The 17,956-nt window shown below is 43.4% G+C and overlaps 1 protein-coding gene across 2 annotated transcripts; it reads left to right on the forward strand.

Annotated features, from left to right (window-relative positions):
- The first annotated feature begins 203 nt into the window (after positions 1-203).
- Positions 204-17,400, forward strand: LOC119895298 (myc-associated zinc finger protein). 2 transcript variants are annotated; one of them, XM_038708318.1, is made up of 8 exons: positions 204-1,387; positions 4,340-4,490; positions 5,194-5,585; positions 7,606-7,862; positions 8,058-8,121; positions 11,346-11,517; positions 13,393-13,856; positions 16,201-17,400. In XM_038708318.1, the coding sequence occupies exons 1-7, from the start codon at positions 1,355-1,357 to the stop codon at positions 13,716-13,718; spliced, it is 1,395 nt and encodes a 464-aa protein (XP_038564246.1). In that variant the 5' UTR covers positions 204-1,354; the 3' UTR covers positions 13,719-13,856; positions 16,201-17,400. The 2 variants fall into 2 exon arrangements, with proteins under 2 accessions (XP_038564246.1, XP_038564254.1); XM_038708326.1 differs by having other exon boundaries at positions 16,216-17,400.
- Positions 17,401-17,956: the final 556 nt, after the last annotated feature.

Genomic DNA, 17,956 nt, shown 5'->3' on the forward strand with positions numbered 1-17,956 from the left:
AAAAAAATTGACCCTGCTCATAATGATGATTATTATGAACTTAAAACAAGAGCACATAAAATTTTACTTTTTTTAAGTAAAAATACACGGCTGGATGTTCGGGACCGATGCCGAATTCATGTTTCTTTTATGAAACGTCATAAAAGTCGTTGACCCTGCTCATTATGATGGTTATTATGACCTTAAAGCAATCGTACACGAAATTCAACATTTTTCTGGATGGAGTTTGGCGTGTCGTCCTGTCTGGCCCGCTCAGGAATGGACGTCATGTGAATAGAGGGTTAGATCCAGCTGTTGCACTTGCGCGCATCGTTACCTTTAAGATGCTCGAGGATAAAGCCCTTGTTTTAGCCTAAACCGACACCATTTTAGCTACGAGTTCGGTGCGTCCGGTGAGCGAGGCCCCGGGTGACTCGGACGTGTTGTTGGAGAAGAACGGCCGGACGTTTTTGTTGTGGCGTTGTTGTTTTTTTTTTTAGCAGAAACGGGGGAGGATTTAACGGCTGTTTCTATAAATGTCGGATTTCATTATTTGTCGGCCTACCGTGAAGTGGCGGCGGCGGCGGGGGCGAGAGGGACGGCACGAGACGAGACGGGGTCCGCGAGGAGGGTGCACACACAAAATACTTTCCCTTTAAAGCGGAGAGGGACAGAGGGGGTGAAGAAGAGATAAAAAAAGAAAAGGAAGAAAGCCAGAGAGGGAGGGAGGGCGAGAGGGAGCGAGGGAGCGAGAAATGAAAAAAAGAGAAAGATGTCATCCAGTCGATTGAAACGCCGAGGCGGAGCCACGGACCGCGGCCGACCGGGAGCGCTCTAGCTGGGGGGCGAGCTGTACGCAACGCCGAGGCTTGGGACCCGAACGGCTGCGGCCTTCCTGGGAGCTATCGCCAAATAAATCCCGAGTCCCGAACCAGCTGCAGACTGATCACTGATACATCATCTGTATACAACATAATCTTTATATTTTGCATGCAATTCACCAATTTTTTTTATTATTGCAGTAGTCATAAGCATTTTCTTCTTCTTTTTTCTTTTAAATGCACCATTAAAAGCAAGCATGATACCAACCATTTTGTCGCATTTACGAAATCATCTCGCCTTGTGCATTTCCATTTATGATTAATTCGTAACTCATAGCAGCCGAATCACTAATACGTGCTTGTTGATTTAAGCTGAATATCGTCCGGTGTCGTTATTATAAATGTCCATTAGTTAACCCGGGCAGGCAGAGAGAGGAGCTGCGATACAGGCCTCGGATTGTGTTTTATAGCAGCCTTTGGAGCATTTCTTCCTCCTCCCTCCTCCTCCTCCTCCTCCTCTGTGGTCCCGGGCTGTGTTTGCAGTCCCTGCAGAGATGGACACCTCCTGGAGTAATTTCCTCTTTCAGGTAAGTCTTAATTGATGCTGGAGCTGCTTTGTGGTTTTGGGTGTTTGGGGAGGAGAAAAAGGGGGGTAGGTGGGTGGAGGAGGGGGGGTTGACATTTCTGCATGGGGTTAAAGAAGGAGGGAGGGGGGGTATACACCATGGAGGAGGTCACAGAGGGGTCAGGGTAAAAGTTGGCTTCTGGTTTGGGCTTCCCCCTGGTGCATAATCCTCCCTCATGTTTTGATGCGTGAGGTGGATTTTTACGTCTCCTGCTTTTAATTCAGTGTTTGAAAGTTGTTTGTTTTTTAATATTTACCTTCTAAATCAGGTCCAGATTTACCTCTTTTAGCAGGGCTGGATTACTAAATGACCCAGGGGCCCAGACCTTTAGGGGGTCCCATCATGGTCCCTGTCTCATGTTTTGATGCGTGAGGTGGATTTTTACTTCTCCTGCTTTTAATTCAGTGTTTGAAAGTTGTTGTTTTTTAATATTTACCTTCTAAATCAGGTCCAGATTGACCTCTTTTAGCAGGGTTGGATTACTAAATGACCCAGGGGCCCAGACCTTTAGGGGGTCCCATCATGGTCCCTGTCTCATTATTTGATGCGTGAGGTGGATTTTTACGTCTCCTGCTTTTATAAAAATTCAGTGTTTGAAAGTTGTTGTTTTTTAATATTTACCTTCTAAATCAGGTCCAGATTTACCTCTTTTAGCAGGGCTGCATTACTAAATGACCCAGGGGCCCAGACCTTTAGGGGGTCCCATCATGGTCCCTGTCTCATGTTTTGATGTGTGAGGTGGATTTTTACGTCTCCTGCTTTTAATTCAGTGTTTTATTATTATTTTTTTAAAACGTTACAGTCTAGTCAGGTCCAGATTTACCTCTTTTAGCAGGGCTGGATTATCAAGTGCCCCAAGGCCCCAGACCCTTAGGGGCTCCCATCATGGACCCTTGTATCACCGTTCGAATCTTGTTTGTGAAAATACACAACTGAAATCACCAGGGCCCCTTCAGTATCACTGAATTTTGGCGCCCTCTGTCCATCATTGTTTACATTTATGTTTATTCTTTTATATGTCTGTTAAAGTTCACTTGAAGGTGACTGGATACACTCACCAGCCACTTTATTAGGGACACCTGTGGCAATGGTTTGTTAACACAAACAGCTAATCGGCCAATCACCCGGCAGCAACTCAATGCGTTTAGTGGACCCAATGAAGTGGCCGGTGAGTTTGTACGGTGCACAGAACAATGGGGGTCCAGGTAATTTAATCAGGCCGTGCCCATAAGGGGCCCTGTGACTATGGTGATACTGTACTTAGTATTTCTTCAAAGCTTTGCAAGTAAATTATGTGCAATGAACCTGGTGCTTCTGGGGCTGTGGGATAGTAGCCCGGTTGATAATCCAGCCTTAGATCATACGAGTCCCAACAGAGTTGTGTTGCAGCTCGCAATTATTTCCTTCGCCCGTTCATCTGCAGGTTATTTTCTCAAGTTAATTGATTTGCTGTTCGGTCAATAACACGTCAGAAAGTCTCCCAGAGTCTCCGGTGACGTCTCCAGACAGACCAACAGTCCAAAACCCAGAGATCTTTAGTCTGAGAGGCTGGAACCAGGGAACGTTTGACATTTGTGCGTGAAAAAGAACTTAAATAGTGAAATAATCATTTAGTGGAGTAATATTTCAGTAGTTACACAGAAAAACTCTCAATGTGTGATTTCATTATCTGTACATCGACTTATTTATGTTTTACTTATTGATTTAAACCACTGTGTATCCAAAACTAATTTTTCCTTTACTTATACATCGACTTTTATCGGACTTGACTTGCTATGCAGCACTTTGTTACCTGTATTTAAAAGCAAGAGCGTCACTTCGTGTTGAGAAGCAGTGCAGACATACGGGCTCAGATTAGGGCTGTGAGTGACGACACACGATATTGGCTTCACGAGAACCAGACGAGAAGATATTTTAACTTTTTTTGAAGAAATGTAAAATTTTGAGCATTAAACAATTAATTTCTTGCATACTGGGGAATTTTTCTGTCTTTATTTACGTAAAAGGGAAACTCATATAAAAATCTGATGCAGTAAAGAGAAGCTTGTTTTTATAGATACTTTTTCAGGACAATGCACATTTATTTCTTCTATATTTACATTTAGGGCTGGACAATAAAACAGTAATGATAATTATTGCAATATAATTTTCCTCAATAACAATATAATAAATGTTCAATATATCGTCAATAAATAATTGCTTTAATTCATTTTAATCCCAAACAAATTAGCACTTAATTTTTCTATCATATTTGTTATAGTAATAGTTAAAGTAATAGTTTTGAATGTTCCACCTCAGACTTGTGAAGTGATCCTTTTGGCATCACGTGTTTGTCACATTCTGACCATAAAGAAAAGTTTAACCACATAATTAACCATCTGGTTTCTTCAGTTTTCACTCAGGAGCAAAAATCAGCCTTTAAACTTGAAAGAAATAATGATTTTACATGATAATTATCAGGATAATCCTTGATTTATCCTGATAATTATCGATATCAAATCATATGAAATGTTTTTATTGTGATAAAATTTTGGCCATATCGCCCAGCAATACATTACATTACATTGTGTTTTTCATATTGTGCAAGCTGTGATTTTAAAAAGTGGGCAGGGACATGTCTAATGTAAATGACACTTTTGTTAGAAAAGTGCTTTACCACTAAATCTATTTATTTTTATTGTTAAACCTGTAGGACATGGATGAAAGTCAGCCATTCAGACTCCTACCTAAACCTTTACCCATCAGGGAACCTTATTAATCTAGAAGAATTGTTAGCATAAGCCCGACCTCCCATTATTGGTCCGTCACAGTGCTCTGAATAAATTGATCAGTGGACCAAAGTGGATGTAAAATAACTGCAGCACATCTGTGTATCTGAGGACTAATAAAAGTGTTCCTGTTTGCTCCTGGTAGACGGCGCCGACTCAGAGCCAACCGGAGACGCCTCTGCAGTCTGAGCTGCTGCCCGAGCTGACCGGCTCCGCTCAGAGTCCTCCAGCAGACCACATGGTGACGCCGCCGTCCACCGTCGACACCGCCGCCCTGAGCGAGGAGCCGCTGCCTGGTGAGGAGGCAGGAGGGGGGGGTCCCCACACCGTTTTACCTTTTGTTTGGCATTTTTGACCGGAAATATCGGGGTAGAGAGAGGGTCATGACATGAGATGACTTTTTGGGCTTTTTAATTGGAAGTTTTACGGTAATAACATGAACAGAACAAAGAGTTTGAGAAAAATGCGGCTTCTAAAAACAAATCCAGCCGCTCAAAGTATTGATCAGTTTTGTTAAAGAGGCAGTTAGGTAGCTGACAGCTATTAATCACATTTTGTTAAGTAAAATGTAAAATGTATTATTATATTTTAGGCAGTAACAAACTAAACATTCAGCCGCTTTGAATCACAGTGTGTATTTATTTTTTTTATGGTGGGAAACCTTAGTGTTAGTATTTTCTTTTTGTAAGTATTCTCAAAACAGCTTTGGGAAATTAAGGCTTTTTTTATTTTAAAGACAAAATGATTCATTGATTTATTGAGAAAACAAGCAGCAGATTAGAAGATATATATAAACAGGTGATAATAAATGCACCTGAGCCACGAGGGCAACTGATCAACCCCCTAAACTGATAATTATGAATAATACATTTTCTTGACATGGTCTTTCCCCCGTCGGGATGCAGACCAACTAAATGGACGTTAATTTAAAAATGCACTGATTATTATATTTTAAATGATTCATTTAAACCTATTTTGTCCCTCTGCTGTGTCCGTCAGTCAAACCGCTCTCCAAGCCGAGCCGGCCGGCCCACATCTGCGCCACCTGCAACAAGGAGTTCAAGAACAGCTACAACCTGCGGCGCCACCAGTCGGTGCACACGGGCATCAAGATGAAGGACCGCGCCGCCCGGGAGAAGGAGGACGCAGGGAAGGGAGGACGGGTGGAGAAGCAGTCCGTCCCTCTCTCCCTCCTCCACCTCAGCCTGCCCTCACAGCCTCTTCCTCCCCCTCCCCCAACCGCCGCCCCCGAGGTCCTCCCCCAGCCCGGTCAGCACGCCAACCAAGACAGCCAACCGGTCTCTGTGTCCATCGCCCCGGCAACCCTAACCATGGCTGCACAGCCTCAACCCATCCAGGCAGCTGTTGTCGTCGTGGGCTCCATGGAGCAGGTGGGTTCGCTGGGAGAGGAGCCAGGAAGTGTGATGTGTTTGCAGGGAGTTCAGTGAAACTCGGGTCTGTTTTCAGTTTTGGCGCCCGCTCCCGTTTATTCTACCACAGGAGTAGGATTCTACAGAAGTAGTGAAACAGATTACTATTTCCAAAACAGTTATATTATTACAGTTGTGTGTTCTGTGTTGTGTAAGTCAGCTGTTGGCCAAAAAGCTAAATGAAGAATGGAGGGAGAGGCGTTCTTTCCACAGCTGTAAGGAGCTACTGCCATTATTGTGTCACAGTCTAAGATGCAAAGAACGTCGTCAGCCATTGTAAACTTTGTGCGATCAACCGCGAACAATTCTACATTTAATTTATGGAAGCATCTGCTGAAGCAACACAGCGACTGAAACTTATAGAAAGAAACTCCGGACGCTAACCCCAAAATGTGGGACCCATCAGATTCTGTGACCCAAATGGGAAGTTAAGCGCCAGAGGCTTTGCTGACGATGTGAAGCGATTGCAGTTTAGTTTAGGTTTAGGCACCAAAAGTAATTGGTTATGGTTAGGAAAACATTGTCTTTTGAGTGTAGTCACAGAATCTGATAGGTCACAGATTTTGGTGTCACACCGGTCGTGACGCTTGGACTCATGGGGAGAGAGTGGTGTTAGATTACATTACAGATTACATAGCTGACGCTTTTATCCAAAGCGACTTACAGTTGCTGTGCAAGTCAGAGGTCGCACACCTCTGGAGGCTAAGCGGTGTTTTATAAAGCCTAAATACATGTGCAGAAAAACAGCTAGCCTAGTTAAAAAGTCGGGATTAAGCCTACTTGGGTTTTTTTATCTCAGCCAGTGGCTCCAAGAAATTTTGGGCCCATACGTTTTGTAAAAACCACACTCCTTGCTGCTGTTATGGATATGATATTATTTAAAAAGTCCAGAGAGACTGCTTTGTGTGGGCGGTGGGGGGTTTTGGCACATTATAAATTAATTTCCCCGTCAATGGTTGTGACGGAGTTTATACGTGACGGCGTTTTCAGACGGCTTGAATCCACGGGGTCGCTCTGCGCTCCTCATAACTCAGGCAAACGAGCGCTCCGGGAGCCAACGCCGGGCGCTCTGTGGGTGGTAACCATGGCAACGGCTTCTGTGTACTACTGGCCTCGATCCCGTTTAAAACTGTCGCGGTCTCACGCACACATCCGCCCCTTTTTCCTACAGTTTATCAACAGGCAACAGGCTGATCTGGCTGTTTGATCTGAGTTTCCTGAATACTGTAACTGTTTCTTTAACTACACTTCATAATTTATACAATGATAAGATTTTCCTTTATTGATCCCTCATAGGGGAGATTCAACTTCAGTAGCACAGCTAAGATTACGATAAAAAACATATGTTTGTGTCTGGCCTATTATCCAACTCTTTAAATGTCAGCTCTATGCTGGACTCGAACCGGCGACCCTTAGGTGCCCAAACCAAGTCCCCGTGGACTGAGCTTATATCTGTGTGTGCGTCACATTATCAGGGGTCTGTGCAGGAGAGTCTTTGACAGCATCTGTCATTTCTGTACTGCAGGTATTATCTGACTTCAGTGTTAAATTCTGATTATTTATTTCCACATTTCATTACTGCTATCACAGTTTCTGTGGGAAATTCAGGCCTTTTCATGATTCATTGAGGAAAAATTAGCAGCGGATTACAGTTTTCCTCTGAAATAGACGCCGCCTGCCGTCATATCATTGGATGAAACCTGCATTTTATTTATTTCGCAGTTTATCTTCATGGATGTGCACAATGCAACATGCACAGTATCCCGGTTATGTGTCTTTTCATCATGGTGAGCATGTTAACAAAACTACTATGTCAAAAGAAAAGGGAGAAAATCAGATTGTGTGGATTTCTTACTACATTAGCTCTTTGTTTTGAAGTTTAGTTTCTCTGATGACATCTTTCAGACATCTCTTCCTCTCTCAGCTGACTGAGAGACAGTTGGATAAAAGCTTCCTAACTTCTCTGCTCGCTGCTCCACAGAATCCAAACCCCAACCCCAACCCCAACACCAACCAGGTGAGGAAGAACCACGCCTGCGAGGCCTGCGGAAAGGCCTTCAGAGACGTCTACCACCTCAACCGTCACCGGCTGTCGCACTCTGACGAGAAGCCGTACTCCTGCCCCATCTGCCAGCAGCGCTTCAAGAGGAAAGACAGGATGAGCTACCACGTGCGCTCGCACCAAGGCGGCGTGGAGAAGCCGTACATCTGTCCCCACTGCGCCAAGGCCTTCTCTCGGTACAAACTTAGATCCATCCTCACTAAGCAGCTTTAACCATCAAATGATAAAACATTTTAAATCTTAAACCTGCCAACCAGGAAACGGCTTCCCTGTCAGGGTTCTAGCGCTTCACTTTGAGGCTGTAAGTTGAACCATATGATCCAGCGTGCAGAAACTTTGGAATAACACGTTTTGCTTTTATGTTTTGGCAGACCGGACCACCTCAACAGCCACGTGCGACAGGTGCACTCTACAGAGAGACCGTTCAAGTGCACGGTAACGTCTTCATCTGTCTGTTTACTGGAGTTCAACTGATATCATACGGAGCTGAGGTTTTCAAAGTCTGGGACTGTGGGCCTCCCGTCAGATAAAACTTGGGAAAATTCGCCTCCCCTTTCTTTACTTTGTTAGTTTCGTGTAATTCCTGGAGGCCTACAAAACTTCAGACTACAGCAAATAGTTCCTGACTCTGGTAGTCCGCAAAACCCAAAACTACCGTCTCTCTTAACTCTTTAACCAAATCACACACATTAAACTGTAATATGTGATCTCCTTTTGATAACTGATGTACAGGGAAAGCACGATGATCGGCCGAGAAGGCTCAAACGAGTGTCGTCAAACAAGTCGTCGATGGTTTGGATGTTTTGAGGAGGGAAATATTCTGCGAGTCTCAACAAAACAATTCTTATAAGTCACCTGAATGTGTGTCGGGGATGTGCTAGTAGAATATGAGGCAGCAGAAGAATGCAAAGAACGGACTTGTGTTCTTGGGGAGAACGTTCTTGCTAGTCGTTCTCGGAAGAATGAACTTGCAGTGTCACGAGCGCACAGAACGCTGCTGACAGTTTGAGATGATGCGTTCATGCTGGTATTGCGCAAAACCCCCAGCACAGAACGCCTGCGTTGCTCTGATTATTAGAACAGCCAGGCTTCATCCCCCCAAAACAAAAAGCTCAGAATCGGGTTTATTGTTGGTTTTAAAGGGGCATTTCCAGCGGCCACTAGTGGTGCGGTTTTGAGATTGCAACCAACGCCGGTGTGACACCAAAATCTGTGACCTATCGGATTCTGTGACTAAACCCATACCACAATTTTTTCCTAACCATAACCAAGTACTTTTAGTACCTAAACCCAACCAAACTGCAGCCGTTTCACTTCGTCAACAAAGCCTCTGGCTTAACTTCCCGTTTGGGTCACAGAATCTGATGGGTCACACATTTTGGTGTCACACCGGCCTTTCATTCAGCGCAGCGAGCCGCATATCGGCTCAATACTCCCGAAAAAAGGCGGCTAGGTAGGGAGCCAGCTTCACACAACATGGTGGAAACTCAGGTAAACTCCCACTGCAACATTACAGTAATATTTTTATCAGCTTGATGTTGAACTAAGCAGGTCGTTTCTTAGTGTTGGCTGCTGAGTGCCTCACATTTACATTTACTGACGCTTTTATCCAAAGCGAATTACAATTGCTATACATGTCAGAGGTCGCACGCCTCTGTAGCAACTAGGGGTTAAGTGTCTTGCACAATCTCACAGTGTCTCACAGTGGGATTCGAACCTAGGTCTCCCACACCAGAGGCAAGCATCTTATCTATGCGTCATCTGACCCCTAGGTCAAGGGGTCAGTAGACGAAGCGAGAGCCTCGGGAGCGCGCGTGCAGGCGTCCGACTCGGAGCCTTCAACTAGGAATAGGAACACTTGCCTTCAGAGTTAACAGCTAAACCCGGCAAGTGGATCATTTTAAGGTCAGATTACAACCCCCTTTAGTAGAAAAACTACATATAGCCCCTTTAACAGGAATAACAGCTGATTTCTCACCTCAAACCTTCTCAGAAGTGGATTTAGTGATGAAAAAACGTACAAAAATAGTAGAAAACCTTCTGTTGTCGGCCTCTCAGCTTCTTTCGGCCCCTCGCTTGAATGCCGAAATGAATGCTGGGATATCTCTGCCGTCAAGTTCACACAAGTTACCAACCGATGCATCCTGGGTAAAATGGCCGTGTCAAGAACACTTCCGGGAATTTTAACCGTTCTTGCCAAAATGCTAACTTGTGTACTTGGGCCACGAAAGATGATGTTTCACAAGAGCCTCCCGCTTTGAAAACCTCTGATATAGACCATGAAACACTGGACAATGATGATGGTGATGAAAATTGATCTGTGTTCACACTGAACGCAAATCCAGCGTTCTGGACGGCTTGATTACATCAAAAGTCAATGCAAAGATGCGAATTCGCTCCGGGCGGTGCGGGGGAGGCGTTTGTCGCGACATTCGCTGATTTGCTCGAGTTAAAATTTTTCAACTTGAGCGAACTTGAAATTCAGTGGGCGCTCTGTTGCGAAAGCCTGTCAGCGTCAGAGCGTTGTTTGGAGAGGACCAGGCAGAGCGGGGGAGTGAAACGCCGCTGGCCGACGGCGAGCCGCTTAAGTACGGGGAGAGAGAGCCGGAGCAGCGCTGCAGCTTTTGGACAAAGAAACACCCGTAGTCGGTCTGGATTCTGCTCTGACAGCGACGCCGTTTACCCACCGGAGGAGCTCAGAGTAAACTACTTTTATTAAATTAGCTTTTTACTTTAGTTTTTGGGATTACAACGTTGATTTATCTTCACTCGAGCTTCTCAGCAGCTTCTGAGCACATCCGGTTCCACTGCTGTTGTTAGCGTCGGTTGTTAGCACCCAGAGCGCTGCAGGACTACGACCTCATATTTATATATAAAAAACGGACAAAACTGCACATTAGTTGGAGAAAAGAAAGCGAGGAGGTTGACCTACTTGGTGAGTTCAGAAAATATGTGTCTGTAACTTTATTCCAGCTGTCGTTGTACTTTACTGTGAGCAAGTTAGCGTAGCATAGCCCTGATCGATCCAAACTCCATTCAGAAAACAAACATTTTAGAAGTTTTTGTCCTGCTGTCTTGCTGACAGACCTGACAAAGCATGAATTCATATGTTTAACAAATCTGCGTCACTTTGTAGTTATTTCGGCATCAGTTTCACCCATTTATTGCAATTAAATCACAGCAAAATGTTTCCTTTGGGTTCATACAGCTGTAATCGCAGGTAGTGTTTATTCGCACGCACATTCAGAACTGTACGTGGAAATTAAATATTGCTTAAACATAACATATTTGAACTTGTTTACTTGACATTTTCAGTAACTGTTTTGGTTCCTGTTTGTTTCTGTTCAATACAGCAGTTTTGTTTTTGTGTTATTAGTTATTCTTCACTTGTGGTTATAAATAGGATCGGCTTTGTGACGACACAGACTGTGAGACGATGAAACAAGCTGTCAGAGATGTTATGTAGTGTGTACTGTGCATCGATGTGATAAAACACAAAGATTTTCAGGTGTTTAATTTACCAAAAACAGACGTCCCCTTCTGCTTATTGTATCTATAAACATTTTTCCCATTTAGCTTGTAGTGTATTCACTAGAAAACCAAATTATCTTGCTGATCTTCACTACATGTATTCATGCATGTCTTTCTGTTTTCCCCAGACGTGCACGTCTGCGTTCGCCACACGGGATCGTCTCCGCGCCCACCTGATCCGTCACGAGGAGAAGGTGCCGTGTCACATCTGTGGGAAGCTGCTGTCTGCCGCTTACATCACCGACCACATGAGGGTCCACAACCAGTCGCAGCACCACGCCTGTCACCTCTGCAACCGCAGTGAGTCGCAGCAACGTCACAGCAAACCTTTTGCGAACTCACACGGGTGCGGCGCCTTTTACCAATTCACCCGAAGCAGCATCACCGCGAACAAAAGGCTCATCACATGTGTGTCTGTGCTCCAGAGAGAAAACTCTCAGTTCTCTTGTGGTTTGGAGTTTTTAGTTCAGCTAGAGATCAGCTTTATGTGACTGTTTACTGATCACTTTCAGCCGTGAGCAGTTCCTACAGCTGCTGCTTCGTGTTAAAAGTATTGCACCAGCAAACTAACAGAAGGCTTTTATTATGAAGTAGCTATTAGACGTGTTTGGTTTGCGGAGCTTCTTTAGTGGTGCTCATCTAGGGATGAAACGGTATGAAAGTTTCATATCACAATTATAGTGACCAAAATGATCAGGATTATCGCGGCACACAGAAACCATTTCAACAAGTTTTATATTGAAGACCACAAATAAAATTACCATTTTGTTTGCGTAAACAATAACAATAAACAGCCAATGTCTTTTGTAAACATATGAAAACCATCTAAGTGTGCATTATAAGATTTTATATTAAACAGGTAATGCAATGACCCCGTGCACAGTAAGTCTTAAGAAGTGATAACAACAACTGAGCAGTCTGCAGCGATTCTCCTGTTCGGACACTTTTACAACTAATTTGACAGCCGCTGGATTTAAAGTGAACAAGATCTGCTGGTTGGTTGACTAAACAGCGTAACGTGTTCTCATGCGCAGCGGACGAACAGACTCTGCCGACACACAAAGAAGCAGAACGACGTGTAGCGTTTTGTACAAGAGCAGCAACACTGAGAGCTTCAGCTTACACGCTGTTAGCAGGTCAGACAGACAAACGCTCTCCCTGCGTTCACTATGAGGTCATTTTCTTCAATCGAGTTTCCCTCAGCGCTCTCATAAAAACTAAAATACGACCGGGCTTCAGAGTGACTGAAAAATCTCCGCAGGCCGTCTTCCGCCGTGTTGTTAGCGACCCAAACAAACCCACATACTGCACATGCGCGCCTGCTTCTGGGAGACTGTCGCTAACTTCGGTTGATGCTGGACAGCGTCTGCAGTGAGTTTATAATAACCGAACCCGGTTATCATGGTAATTGTACGGTAATAATAACTGTCGGGAATTTTCCCACGGTTTATCGTTAAACCGGTAATCGTTTGTTCCCTATGCTCATCTTCAATAAAAACAGGCGTAAATATCAAGATAGGATCAGTTTTAAATATTGCAGGCAGTAAAACTGAAAGCAGAAACAGTCACAGCGAGCTGCACATGACAGGCTGAACTGTGGTTTGCACAGACTTGCACAAGTCCAACATGTCATCAACACCTTTCACCGCGCCGTGCTGTGCAGTGGAAAAACATTTCTACCGCGCCAGCGAGGCTTGAGTGGTCGGCGTTTGCTCACAGTTCAGCCTGGCGTGAGTTCCCACAGCCCCCTCAAAAAGCTGCATTTGTTATTTTTTGTGGTTCTGATTTAGTTTACCTCCGAGCGGTGGGGATCACAGGATCAGAAATACTTTTTTGATCCCCAAGGGGACAGTCTTTGTCACAAATTGCTCACCTGCATATCAAGGAGTAGAAATAATAATAGAAAGTAGGTAAGTAGAATATGACAAAATATCTAAATGTAAAAATATAACTATAGAGGAGTATGTACAGTACTTTTCAGTATTGGTAATAGTATTAGTAGGGTAACTCCCAGTGAAATACTGTCACAATAACAGTGATATCATCATACCTGTGGTTCTGCAATATGTGAAAAATATTTCAAAATGATAACTTATAGTACATCACAATATCTGAGTAATAAAAAAGAAGAACTTTCCAAAAAGCATATATATTCAGGAGGTGTCTGTTTTCCAGGCTTCACCACCCTCACCTACCTGCGTGTCCACGCTCAGAAGCACCACGGCCAGGAGTGGAAGGAGAGCGGCGGGGCGCAGGGGGGCTTCGGTGGGACGGGGGCCGGCGGGGTGCTGCTCTGCCAGCTGTGCGGGGTACAGTGCAAAACGGCCACGCAGCTCCAGGGTCACATGGGCACCCACGCCAACCAGGCCGACACCGGCCCCGACCCGACGAGCTCGGGTCCCGTGGGCACCACCAGCGTGGCTGTCACTGTGTCCAGCGGTAGCACTGTGGGACTGCTGGTAACTGACTGCTCCAGTATCGCCCCCCAGCCCCACAGCTAACACGCTGGGAGGCCGAGGGGGAGGGGACGGGGGGAGCTGGGGGAGGGACGGGGGGACGGGGGTTCTGGGGTGGGGGTTGGTTAAATGGAGGAAAAGGCAAACGAGGACTCGTGGAGAGGAAGACAGCATCCAGTCCAGGTGTGTGAATTATTACGTCTGTAAAAACACGTTCTTATTCATTTGTTTTTATTTAATTAAACTGGGAAGTGCACCGATTTCACACCTCAGCGTGTGCCTCCAGGTGTGCCGGGCCTGCAGATGTTTCTTAAAAGTAGAAGAAACTAATCTGTTGGTGTGGAGAAAGAAGTTCACCTGACCTCTGTAGCTGCTGCTCATCTCTGCGGGCAGGCTACAGGCTTCATTAGCCACTACTAGCATAACAAACCTCAATCTCAGACACAACTGTAGAAAGAAAAGCAGTGAATTGTGGGTAACGTAGGCGCAGACCACCCCATCGATTGTGGCCCATTTGGTGTGTTGCCCGGTGAATACATCCAGTGTTTTGCATGTTCTAACTCCTAAAAGTGCAGACTCTGCTCTGCAGGGGTCGTATCACAGAAACTTCCTAACCGACAGATCCTATCCTAACTGCTTGGTAACCATGGCAATAAGGGCTAGGAACTGATTTAGGAATAAGGACGTTACAGATTAACAGTTCCTAAGTCAGTGTTCCTTTCCTAACCTAAGATAGGAAAAGTGTTTTACAGAAGCATCCTAACTTCGTAAAATCTTAAATAAACTCTCCTAACTTTTACTTTTCCACCAGGTTGTGTTTGCTAACTCGTTTAATCCACACGGCTGCTCTTTGATTGCTTTTACAAAATCAACAAAAATGTCAACAGGCGGAACTTATTAACTGATTCTACCGATGTGTTTGATGACAAAACCCTCGTTAATAGAAAGGCTGCAGGCGACGCAACGCTGGATAATAGATTATGTAACATAATGTAAAGGCTTGATGTAACAAAAGGATCCTAGTGCAAGTCTTTGATAGGAGGAGGAAGTTAAATTAAAGAAATGCATGAAAAACACGCAGACGTTAGCCCGCAGCCTTTATTATTATTATCTTTCCCGAGAAGAGTACGGGTTTCTGCCGGGGTCAGTGAGGGAGCACAGGAGGAGCCTCCAGCGGTTTCCTCTGCTGCCTTTCTCTTCGTATCACTGTAAATGGACTTATTTTCTTTTTAAACAGCATCAGCGCTCCGCTGGCTGCCAGATAGCCTATGCGGCGGAGACTGTGCACACTATTTTAGCCCACCCTCTCTCTTTAATCTCCCCAGTTAAGCGTTATGTGAATTTGGATTTCTCGACGAGGTTACAAACATCTCTAAGTCGTCTGACTTGAAGTTCAATGATAGTTGTTGTTTCTGCTCCATTTTCATTCCAGTTTCATTAAAAAAAAATGACCAACTAACGTTGGCTAAGCTGTGGGTTAGCGGACCATCACAAGATATTCACTGAATATGACAAAAAGACGTGTTGGATTAGAATAGTTAACCCCATCTTTGAAAATTAAATTTCTTTTTGGCAACTAAAACATTATTTATCAACTAATTTGCCATTTATTTTCTCAATGATTTATATGGTTTTGTCTATGAAAGTCAGAGAGTCCCAGAGCCCAAAGGTGACGTCTCAAAAAATGCATGTTTTGCCTGATCAGCAGTCGAAAACCCAAAAACATGATTTTTACATTTTTTTTATTTTATCAGAATCTGAATGAGATTAATTGCCAAAATAATACTATAATACTAAGACAGATAATATACAGGATAATTAACAAGGACTTTGCAAAAACTCTTATCGTATAATAATAATAATAATATAATAATCCTTATTTGTAGAGCACTTTTCAAAAACAAGTTACAAAGTGCTTTAACAAATGTAAAGAATAATACAAAAAAACAAAACAAGATAAGAGCATGAAAAATGTATATAAAATTAGTAAGACAGTTTTAAAATTAGTATAAGACAAAAGAAAAGCAGCAAATCCTCACGTGTTAATCTAGAACCAGCAAACGTTGAAGAATCAGTCACCGTCAGCCCAACAACCGCCGATTGCACACATTTAATGTTATAATAATAAATCAGAAAAGAAATCTCAAACTTTGTTGAAACCTTTTGTAACTGTTCAGGGTTTACTATATTTACATAAACTGATCTTGTTCACATTCCAGATTTGTTCTGAACAGACTGTCAAACGTGGACACTTTTTTAATGTCTACATTTTACAACTAAATGATTATTTAAATATGGACTAATATGCCACTTACTTTCTCAGTCATTTAAATGTTTTGTTTGTGAAAGACACAGTCACTTGAAAACTCTGAACTGAATAAATTAAGCAGCAAATTCTCACACGTGTTGATCTAGAACCAGCAAACGTTTGGTATTTGTGCGTGGGGAAATGGTTAAAACCATGAACGTCCCAACTGTTCATGGTTTAAAATGACATTTACATGAACTGCTTTTGCTCACGTTGCAGATTTTTTCTCACCAGACTGCCAAACGTGGACGCAGACAGAAGCTGCCGTGGTCTTTCCTCCTCAGCGTCGCTCATGCTCTCACGAGGACAGCGGCCTTTTCCGGGACCCTTTTTTGTTTGTTTGTTTGTTTCTTCTGTGGCGTCCGGCTCCATCAGCCGTGTTAAACAGCTCACCTGCCACGAACACTGAGACACACACACTGACTGTACATGTTACATACTGCACAATGCCTCGCAAAGCCGGGGGAAGAGACTGCGGATACAAGAATAAAGGAAACCTCTGCTCATTCATTAATAGGAAAATTAATGTGTATTTTTATTCATATGGCTTAGCAATTAGCTGTTTGTATTTGCCACCATGTCATTGTTTTACTTTACAACGGACTTGCACAACCTGTCATGATTTTTGTAAAGCGGTTTGCTGTTTTTTGGATCATTTATAATCCATGATATCAGTGTTTATAATGTGGAAATTGACCTTGAGTAAGAGAACATGATTTATCTCAGTCTCTCCCCTAATTATTAACAGTCTCCAGTTTGCCTTTGTCAGATTCTTCAGAGCAGGGACCTCAAACAGGACATGGGAACAATTGTTTCAGACGGGCCGTCGTGTATATAACCTTTTTATATAGCTGACAAAGGCAGACTGATACTTGTTTTTGTGTATATCCCACATGAACATTGAATGTGCATAACTTCTCTGCTTCATATTAGAGCTGCAACGACTAGTCCATTAATTGATTAGTTGTCAACTAATAAATTAACCACCAACTATTTTGATAATCGATTCATCTGTTTGAGTAATATTTGAAGAAAAAAAAGTTTTAATTAAGTTAAGCTAAGTATTTTCTTGTTTCTTTTCTCCTACTATGACGTTAAAGTGAATATATTTGGGTTGTGGACAAAGCAAGATGACATTTGTCACCATTTTTGTAGGCCAAACAACTAATCGATTAATCCAGAAAAATAAATCGACAGATTAGTCGACGATAACCATCGTTAGTTGCAGCCCTACTTCTTATGGTCTTTGCTCTTAGGATGGATGCCGATTTGTAATTCTTGGAAAAAGGTAAAATTGCCATGTAATTTGTAGCTACCTTGGTGACACATTTTCTGTGGCTGTGCATATTGATTGTACTTGATGCATAGCGCCTCGTTACTACTGTATTAAAAAGCAGTAAAATGCATGTGTGGATTCAAGTTCAAATGATCTTCATGAGTGTCTTTAGGGTGACCGTATGTCCTCTCTTTCTCAGACGTGTCCTCTTTTTGGGACCTAAAAAATACGTCCGCCTGGGATTTCTAAATCGCAAAAAAATTGTCCGGGATGTCATGTAGGCCTACACGTCCTTTACGTCAGCAAACATTTCAATGACCCCCAAACTGACACAAATTAGACCACGGACCCCCATTTGATAAGATTTTGTCCGCAAGTCCCCCATTTGATTGGATTTTTGCTTTTTTAGATCGTTTAATACAGAAAATGCAGCCAAGACAGAGCAGCAGCTTGTCAACAGTGGCACATGGCGCCTGAAGAGCTTAAAAAATGCCCTAAGGCAGTGCTTGAAGTGAGCCGGTGCTCACTGGTAGGCAGTACACTCACTCCTACATGAGTACCAGCACTTCTCACAAGCTGCCATAATGAAACTGCTGTCACTGGAATTAATATTAGTGATAAGCTACAAAGGAGATTGTGTTCTGAGATTATAATGAATACACTAACACAGCGGTTATCAAACTTTTTCACATCAAGGGC

Source organism: Micropterus salmoides, unplaced genomic scaffold (assembly GCF_014851395.1).
Source record: "Micropterus salmoides isolate LMB-PRFRI ecotype aquatic unplaced genomic scaffold, ASM1485139v1 Ms_hic_scaffold_10, whole genome shotgun sequence".
NCBI lineage: Eukaryota > Metazoa > Chordata > Actinopteri > Centrarchiformes > Centrarchidae > Micropterus > Micropterus salmoides.